Raw genomic sequence first — 10,313 nt, forward strand, 5'->3', positions numbered from 1 at the left:
TTCTTGACTCAGCCACTCACTGATATCGATAAAAACACTAAAAAAAACTGAATGCAGCAAAAACAATAAGACCAAACAACATGTTCAAAAAGGAACTGCAGATGCTGGAATATCGAAGGTACACAAAATTGCTGGGGATGTTGTTTGGTCTTGGGTACCAGCATGTTGTTTGGTCTTGGGTACACAAAATTGCTGGGGAAACTCAGCGGGTGCAGCAGCATCTATGGAGCGAAGGAAATAGGCGACGTTTCGGCCCGAAACGTCGCCTATTTCCTTCGCTCCATAGATGCTGCTGCACCCGCTGAGTTTCCCCAGCAATTTTGTGTACCTAAGACCAAACAACATGCTGTGTTTCATGCTGATGACATGTGCTTCAGAAGCAGCAACCTATCCAGCTAAGCTGCTTCAGCACAGTTACACCATTGGCATAGTTACAATACTGCCGCTTAACTCACAATATGGGAAAATATCCTGTCCACAAAAAAAACAGGACAAACCTATTCCAGCTAATGACCACCCAATCAATTTTCAACGATCAGCAGCATTTGGAAAGTATTGTGACTGGCCTGCTGAATGGAACTTATTAATAAATTGCACACTGATTTCCATTTCCGGTTCCCCAGAAATGCTTTGTTCCAGACCTCACTACAATCTTGGTTCAACCACAGACAAATATCAGGGTTCCATGTGAATGTAACTGGCCTTGTCATCATATCAGCAGAAAATCCCAACTTGAAATAGTGCGAAAAGGGGATAGACACTAAATCCTGGAGTAACTCAGCGGGTCAGGCAGCATCTCTGGAGAAAAAGGGTGGGTGAGGTTTCAGGTCGTAGCCCTTCTTCAGACATATTTCAGAAATAGTGGGACTGGTTTTGTGGTAGATTTATTCTTGAATGGGTGTTTGTTGTGGGGTTGGGTGCCACAAATCTACTCTGGTCCTGCATTGGGTGCCACAAATCTAATTCTGGTCCTGGTGTTGTACATTCATGGTGGTCAGTTTTCCCCTCCCTCTACCCTTCACTGAGCCAGAGATAGGAACTTGCCTTGAAGATGGAAGAGCTGAGAACCATCTTGTGGAATGAGTTGTATTTTCACATTCATCACAGCATCCCCAGCCATAGTTAAATGCGGGAACAATTCCTCACCCACAGGATATAGTCTATTGTCTTGGGTCAGAGTGGAACTATCCAAAGTTATCTCCTCCAAGCTGCCTAATGAAAGATGGCTATTTAACAAGATATTTGTGGATGTCGAATGATGGAGCAGTATAGTTACAGTCACAGAGAAGATTTTGCTTAGAGCCTTTTAAGTGGTGTGGGAGAGGGAAAAACTGATTAGTGAGCATTCAAACGTGGAAACGAAGAAAATAAGCCTACTGGTCAGAAAGCAACAACATGCAGACATGTTCTGACAACTTAGCATTAACAACCTTGGAGAGGAAGCTAGATAAGAACTGAGACTTTAATATGTAAGATTAAAATAAATCGTAAGTGAGTATTCTAAAGGTCTGGTCATGGTGACTTTTTGACAGGGATGAGGAAAATAATGGCGAAGAACAGCATTTACATTTGTGATGTCAGCAGTCTAGTGGACATGGAGTTGTGTGCAGGAGTGGATCCTCTCGACAAGATGAGTGCAGAAAGGGCTTGGGGGAGGGATGGAAATCAAGAAGAGTAATAGTTTCAGGCTTGTAGCTGTCAATGACCTTAAATAGATGTAACTTTGCAAATGAGGAGAATTGTGGTAGCTCAACAATGCCTCTGCAGGTACTTTGGAGAATTACATAAAATGTCCGAACAATGAATAAGCAAATGACCAAGTCACATTCAGTCTTAGGAACTGGCAGAACAGTACAAAGTCAGAGAAAGAGTGATAGGCTAGAATTTTGAGGCAGGTATTTGTTAACTGTTGAAAATCGTGAAGTATTTTTGCTCCTAAATCAGTTCCCGTGGTGTGAATGTTTCATTCTCCTGTTACTATAGGGTGATGACAAAAGTTTCAGGCGGGCACCATCATGGAGAAAACGTTTTCGGCCACGAGAGGTCCATAGTGTTGCCATGATGGCCGGCTCTACAGAAACACTACCAGCAGGGTTCAGGGTTACAGCAATGTCCAGCCCAGCTCCATCAGTGCAGCCGATGAAAATTCAACCAGAAGGTAAATTCGCACCAACTCTCGGCCATTTTAAATGCAATTGCCAGTTACTAATATACATAAGAAGCATCATTAATTCACATTGTGATCAAAATATAACTGGTTGCATGCTTTACAGTGTAGTGTTACACAGAGTGTAATGTCAAAAACAAAGGTCACAACTAATAATAATTTATGTATCCTTAATATATCTAACTTGTCTGTTAGCTGTGCTGTATTAACATAACACTGAATTGCATGAAACAGGATAGAACTTCAATTCTATCTCTCAGTAACAGCTGGAACATTTGTCAGACTCAAAGTACCACCATCCTTGTTATGTGGCTGAACGTGGTTGGCAACAGAAATATAAACCCGTTGCTTGTGTATTAAGGTATACAGAACTAACTGATAATCCTGAACAAATATTAATATCTAACCCTGGTTGCATACCATACATTAAGATTCAACATGGTGCGACTAGTAAAGCTGATTTGTATCTTGCTTAAAAAAGAACTTTCTTACAAAATGTGAAATATTTATGATCATATAGAATTCTGAACACTAAAATACATGGAGTTTATTTACTTACTCATTTCTTGATATGATAGATTAGGTTAACACGGGTTATTGATAGGGGACGATCAGCCATGATCACAATGAATGGCGGTGCTGGCTCGAAGGGCCGAATGGCCTCCTCCTGCACATATTTTCTATGTTTCTATGTTAGGGTGCAACTAGCCAGAATCATTGACTCCAAGCTAGCTGATTGGGGAGAGCTATCAGTACCCTCCATCTACTTTTCCCATCCCAGACTTAAATAATAATAATGTTTTTTATAGTGGGAGAGTCTAGGACTGGAGGTCATAGCCTCAGAATTAAAGGACGTACCTTTAGGAAGGGGATGAGGAGGAATTGTTTTAGTCACAGGCTGGTGAATCTGTGGAATAATTTGCCACAGAAGGCTGTGGAAGCCATCAATGGATATTTTTAAGGCAGAGATACTGTAGATAGATTCTTGATTAGTATGGGTGTCAGAGGTTATGGGGAGAAGGCAGGAGAATGGGTTAGGAGGGAGAGATAGATCAGCCATGATTTAATGGCGGAGTAGACTTGATGGGCCGAATGGCCGAATTTTGCTCCTATCACTTACAACCTTTTGACCTTAAGAAGCATGTAGGAGAAATAATGGAAATTGTCCAAAAAAAGGTAGTGGGTAATATTTAAGCTGAACTAATTTGTTTGTACATTCCAGTAGCTTGTCATAAGATCATAAATGATAGGAGCAGTATTAGGCTATTCGGCTTATCAAGTCCACTCCAACATTGATCTATCTTTCCCTCCTAACCCCATTCTCCTGCCTCCCCATAACCTCTGACACCTGTACTAATCAAGAATCTGTCTATCTCTGCCTTAAATATATCCACTGACTTGGCCTCCACAGCCTCTTGTCGCAAAGAATTTCACAGATTCACCACCCTCCTCTTCTCCTTCCTAAAAGAACATTCTTTAATTCTGAGGTTATTACCTCTATTCCTAGACTCTACCCTAGTGGAAACATCCTCCACATCCACTCTATCGGAGCCTTTCACTATTCTGTACGTTTCAAGGAAGTCCCCCCTCATTCTTCTAAACTCCAGTGAGTACAGGCCCAGTGCCGTGAAACGCTCATCATATGTTAACTACTCATTCCTGGGATCATTCTTGTAAACCTCCTCTGGACCCTCTCCAGAGCCAGCACATCCTTCCTCAGATATGGTGCTCAAAAATGCTCACAATATTCCAAATGCAGCCTGACCAGCGCCTAATAGGGCCTCAGCATTACATCCCTGTTTTTGCATACAAGCCCTCTTGAAATAAATGCTAGCATTACATTTGCTTTCTTTAATACCGATTCGACTTGCAGGTTAATGTTTCGGGAATCCTGCACCAGCACTCCCATGTCCTTTTGTACCTCCAATTTCTGAATTCCCTCCCCATTTAGAAAATAATCTACGCCTTTATTCCTACTTCCAAAATGCATGACTCCACACTTTGCCACACTATATTCCATCTGCCACTTCTCTGTCCACTCTCCCAACCTACACAAGTCCTTCTGCAGAGTCCCTGCTTTCTCTACACTACTTGCCCCTCCACCTATTTTCGTATCATCTGCAAACCTGGCCACAAAACCTTTAACCCCCTCATCCAAATCATTAATGTACAACGTGAAGAACAGCGGCCCCAGCACCAAGCCCCGTGGGACTCCGCTAGTCACTGGCAGCCAACCAGAAAAATCCCCCTTTATTGCCACTCTTTGCCTTCTGCTGTCCAGCCAACCTGATATCCATGCTGGTATCTGCCCTTTAATACCATGGGCTCACATCTTCCTTAGCAGCCTCCCCTGTGGCACGTTCTCAAAGGCTTTCTGAAAATCTAGGTAAACAACATCTACCAACTCTCCTTTGTCTGTTTTGCTATTAACTTCTTCAAAGAATTCCAGCAAATTTGTCAGGCAAGTCCTCCCCTTCTCAAAGCCATGCAAACATTTGTCCACAGAGTAGTTGGCTCCATAGTTTATCTCTGACCTAGTTGACTTAATATGGAGATTTGCTTTTTGCTGTGGTGCGAGTCTCCAATGTTTCATATCAGTATCTGGGAAAATACTTCAAAATAGAGACCCTGCATGCGGGTAGTAAGCACTAATGCCTCAGTCTACGATGCGTTATTTAATATCTACTGTGCTGTTGTGCATTGAATTGGACGATCATAAAGACATTGGCCATAGAAATAGGAGTGATTTATTTAACTCATGCCTGCCATGAAATTCAGTAAAATGGTGGCTGATCTGAGCCACTCTTCTTGGTTTCCGCAACATTAAAAAAAAATCAATCAACTTCTGAATTTGATGAAATCACAGCAGCTGGGCTCCAAAGACAATTGACAACTGGCTGCAACCAATAAGGCAAAGGGGCAGTCCACACCACAGTTATCCCTACATGTCTCTATGCAGGGTTCTTTCTCCAAGGTCAGTGGCAAGGATCTTAATATCCAAAAATCTAATTATCTCTGACATGAATATACTTAATGACCGAGTCTCCAAACCCCTCTTGGGTGAGGAAATCAAAAAACTCACCAGCAATGGGAGAAGAAATCTCTTTCCCTCCTGAATGGCCAAATCTTTTGTGTTTTAGTTTAGAGACACAGCGTGGAAACAAGCTCTTCGGCCCACCGAGTCCACGCCGACCAGCGATCACTAGTACACTTATCCTGCACAATAGGAACATTTTACAGAAGCCAATTAACCTACAAACCTTCACGTCTTGGGAATGTGGGAAGAAACTGGAGAACCCGGAGAAAACTCACGTGGTCACAGGGAGAACGTACAAAGTTTGAACACCTGTAGTCAGGATCGAACCTGGGACTGGTGCTGTAAGGCAGCTACTTTACCGCTTGGCCACTGTGCCGCCCTGCTTTACTTTAGACTGACCTGCTAATTCTGGACACCCCAACCAGGAAAATACAATCCTGCAGAAAATGTGATGATATTGTGAGGAATTAGTCGAAGTAGATGGAAAGGACCTGGAGATAGGCTTAGTCCGACTATAGAAGGTCTAGACTCCAGAACCCTCAATTTTTATTTGCATACAGTGCTTGGCCACTGAGTAATCTTATAAAGGGAAAAAAGCCCATAGACACCAGAGAGTGGGAAGAGTTAACTTTTTAAGTGAAAGACTGTTGTCCGTTGATGTTTGTTTGAAGCTTGGGTACTTATCTTTGTGCTAATCTCCAGGAATAACTTGACATAATTATTGCATGTTGTGTGAATTTTTTGATGCTGTCATATGGAAACACAGTTGCTACATCAGGGACACAGAGGTTAGACACATCAACTGTACGCACATACTCCTGCTGACATCCAGATCAGTCAGTGAGTCAACGGTGAATAACCGGTGAGTATGTAACTTTACCCTTCTGCTTCTCGTGGCTGTTGGATAGAACAGTAGGGAACTTTGGTGCAGTACATGAAAAGTTACACGCAGGTACTTCCAGCAATTTTTTTTTTGTGCCATTATTTTTGTTCCAAAGAGATGATCTAAATCATCAAATTGAGCACGTGGAAATGATATTTTAAGGATTTGTCAAAAGCTGCCTGTTTTTTTAAAATCGTCTAACTTTATCCATATGTTATTGAAAAACTAGGCGTGTTTGTTGCAGAAGACATAGTGAGTGGCTAGCATTGGTTATTTACTCTGAATGAGCTTCTGGAACTCAGAGGAGGATGAATCTTGAATCCCCCTTTGCATTGACTAAACTGAATTAAGTATCCATTGAATAACTACTGTGAACCTGTTTGCTTCTCACTATCAAGATTACAGATCATTTCCCATTCTCCCACCAATCGACTTCTCTGATCCATCCCCTTTTCTTCTGGTACAGAGTCTCAATTTGCTGGGATCAGGTTGTGTCAACCGATCTATTGCACAGTCTCAATTTTGTTATTTGGACAAGTTTAAAGAACTAAAGTTATTTCATTGTAATTAAAAAACACCTCTAGTTTACAGGTTGGGCAGGTACAACATTATTACATTCCAGAAAGCATGAAGTAATGAGTTTAATGGTTCAATATTGATTTCACATAAAATGTCAGGTTTTACACGATAATGTTTTGACAAGCTCTATCCTATCCCTCTAGCCTCCTCCTGCCCCCAAACTAAAATAAGAGCATAGATGTATTAAGCTGTCTATTTTGTTTGTAGCATCTTGACCTTCCTCGCTAAACTCTTCAAGAATTTTCTTAAAAGTGCCTTTCAGCTTCTAAAACATTCTGAATTAAATTCATTCCCAAAATAAAGCAATCCGCAGGTGTATTCAATAAGTGTGTGCTCCTTCAGAGCCTGAGAGTACTTAGAAATATCCAATGTTCTTACCTCAGTATGTCATCTGATGATTCTCCCTCTGCAACATGTTAGTGCATTGATGTCAAATGAGAGTTGAATTGAGCCAACCTGCGGTGATTGAATAAGCTCGAGCCGTTTTCATGTCAGGATAGCATGGCAATATGAGAAAAATATTGGAGGACTATTGTGGGAAACCATTTCCCGGAAAGGAATAACATCTTCATGAAAGCAGAAAGCCAGTTATGAAGGATTATAATTAATAATTGATCATTTGTCTCCTCCAGTGCATTCCCACTACTTGTATGGACATATGCTCGCTGCCTTTCGGGAATAATCCACTACATCTCTGTGAGATCGACAATGGAGATCAAATGCTGTTGCACAAAAAATAGAAAGGCGTAGAAGATTTGAATGTATATTGAACATGAATGGGCAATAGTTTACTTAGGCTCAGAAAAATGTCATATGGATACACAGTTATCACATTATCATTTTATTTATCTGGTAACAACTTTCTTTGTGGAATTATCCTTTACAACGCTGGTTGAGACTTTTAGGGTTTCATTTTTGAGATATTTCACTAATATTGTTATAATCAAAGTACGGTATGTAGTAAGATTCTGTCAACTTTTAACCTCAAGTACAGTCATTGTAGTTTCATTGGTTGTAGTATTTTATTTCCCAAGTGTATCATATCTGCTATATGTAAGCGTATGGCCATGAAGTAATGCAAGTTTTTTTTAATGTAAATGTACCTGTATATAAATATTGCTCACTGTAACAGCGTTTTTTAGATAATTTAATGGAATTTGAAAAATATAGATTCAACCTAAATGCTGTCTTAATTATTGATGTTGTTGCCATTTTATCTTGCTGATATCTTGCAAGAACATCTTGTTATATTTGATGAGCATTTGTTCATTATCAATGAATTGTGTGCAAGTATGTGTCCACCATGCCAATTGCAGCACATGATGTGATGAATGGATAGCTTTATTAATTTTTTTTTTGATAATTGTGGAAATAACAACCATTAAATTGTGTCCTGTCAGTAAGGCATTGATTTTCCAATTGGCATCAGTTTTGGGCTCCCAAAGTCTTGTTCCACTGAACATTAAAACAAAACGTTTTGACTCCTTATGCGAATACAACTGGGTTTCAACTTAGCCTTGTGGTTGGTTACACAAGGCCTTGTTTCCTATATTTTTTCACATCATTTGCTGTATTTATTTCAGTAATCTTCCTTGAAATGCAAATGCAACTAGTTTTCTCCCTTCCTCATTTCCTCTCATTCATTATCGAATGTACAGACTCGATTGGAAAGGATACTCTTGAGAGTATTAAGAGACCACAAAGTAACACAGCATCCAAATGCTTTTAACCTCCAATGCTGATCATTCTGATTTCAGATTCCCAGGTATAAATTCGACAATTCACAATATTTTGAAATGAGCAGTTTCTATCGCAACGTCATCACATATTGATAAAGTTGTAGGATTAAAAGAATATCAATTACAGTTTTATCAAAAGATGCCTTGTCTTGTTTAAGCTATCAGCTAAATGTTTCCAGTTGTAATTCCCATTTTTTTAAATATACTGAAAAAAATCAGAATCAAAGCATTTTGTCTTTTTCCCTATTTTAAGCAGATATAATAATCTAATCATTATTGAAATGTGGCAGATACATGCAGTTAAACTCATTACAGGGAGACAGGGAAACGATTTTCCAAAGTATAAAAACAAAGTAACACTTTACCAGATATTTCAAGAGGAATTTAACATGCTTCTTCAACATGGTTAAGCACTGGCACTTTCTGTTCTGTTAGTCTTTGTGACTATCCCTCGAAAAATAGTGACCATTGAATACTTTTATGAAGATTAACAAAATGTTGATCCTATTTTATAAAATTCATTTTAATAAATTGATAAATATATATTATATATAATCCTTCAAAGCTGTTGAAGTGTGCATCTTTTTAATTCAGCACTTTTTGGAAATAAGTCAAAATGTTTCTTGGACATGAGTGTTTTGCAAATACAATAAAGAAAGGCACTCATTTTAACATTTTAATTCCCAAGTGCCGCAAAACTAAAGTAATGTTTTCTTCCTATTTACTGAGTTCAGCATGAGGTGACATGTAGGGGTTGTGTAGGACCACAGAATGAACTGACCCTAAGATTTGCTTATTATTTCCCACCTGTGAAGAGCAGCAGTATACGCTGAAGTCCAAAACGAACAGGACTTCATAAATACCTAGTAACAGCTGTGATCTTATAACAGGTTTTATTGAATTCATCCTATACATTTTGGACAATGTCATCAGAACCTTCCAAGTCCAATTTTCACCTCTCTAGTAAATTTGAAAATAGTCTCTGGTTCCTTTCTCAGTTCATGGAGGAAAGCATAATAAAATTGCCTGAAAATAACATGTAATTATGAGAAGGCATTGAATTAAAAAAATTGCTCCATATTTCATACTCAAAATTAATTAATAGCTAGATTTGAACGTTCTTAATAAAATAAATGAAAATCGTGCTAGTTTATGTTAATTGATCATGATTTTTGGTATTTTTTAAACTTTTCTCTGAATACATTGGTAATCTTCAAGAACTACCTGTGCTCGACTTAATGAAGTTTGTTACCAGCACAGTGCACCAGGTTTAAAAAATACTTGTCTTATTAATAGGTAGATAAAAATGCTGGAGGTACTCAGCGGGTGAGGCAGCATCTATGGAGAGAAGGAATAGGTGACATTTCGGATCGAGACCCTTCTTCAGACTGGTCGGGGGGGGGGGGGGGGGGGGGGCGCGGAGACAGTAGGCTTGTGGGAGAGCTGGGAAGGGGAGGGGAAGGAGTGAGAAAGCAAGGACTATCTGAAATTAGAGGTCAATGTTCATACTGCTGGGGTGTAAACTACCTAAGCTAAATAATTTTAAGAGAGACTGAATTTCTTGCGATAGTTCAGTTCAATTCGCCCAGTGCTTTTGATTTCAGTATCAGATTGCAGCATTTTAAGCTCAAATATAATCCTTTCAATTAGGTTGATTATGAATAAACAGCACTCAGGAAGCATGTTGATCAAAGTTTTCAAAGCAGTAAAGTTGCCCAGAAAAACGGCCTGTCGCTGTCTCACCAAAGTCCAATTTTGCTCCATTTGGCAACACTGATTGCAACCTCACCTATCATTACATGTAAATATGGTTTAAAATCTCTTTGATGCACAATGGATCCTTTACTGTTAATATGCTCTGAAATTCTGTTCCTAAATTGTAACCATATTTAATCAAGTGAATCTAAA

At 39.4% G+C, this 10,313-nt stretch overlaps 1 protein-coding gene across 11 annotated transcripts in view; it reads left to right on the forward strand.

Moving 5' to 3' along the window:
- ppfia4 (PTPRF interacting protein alpha 4) overlaps positions 1-9,547 on the forward strand; it is a 551,689-nt gene extending 542,142 nt beyond the window's left edge. For 4 of the 11 annotated variants that reach the window (XM_033042432.1, XM_033042435.1, XM_033042438.1 and 1 more), the window contains 2 exons: positions 1,984-2,158; positions 5,971-9,547. In XM_033042432.1, coding sequence (XP_032898323.1) covers positions 1,984-2,158; positions 5,971-6,029 — 234 coding nt within the window. In that variant the 3' untranslated portion in view covers positions 6,030-9,547. Of the gene's footprint in view, positions 1-1,983; positions 3,032-5,970 lie in introns of those variants that run through there. The other 7 variants (XM_033042430.1, XM_033042434.1, XM_033042437.1 and 4 more) reach the window with 3 other exon arrangements.
- The last annotated feature ends 766 nt before the right edge of the window (positions 9,548-10,313 follow it).

This window comes from Amblyraja radiata, chromosome 24 (genome assembly GCF_010909765.2).
Source record: "Amblyraja radiata isolate CabotCenter1 chromosome 24, sAmbRad1.1.pri, whole genome shotgun sequence".
Taxonomy (NCBI): domain Eukaryota; kingdom Metazoa; phylum Chordata; class Chondrichthyes; order Rajiformes; family Rajidae; genus Amblyraja; species Amblyraja radiata.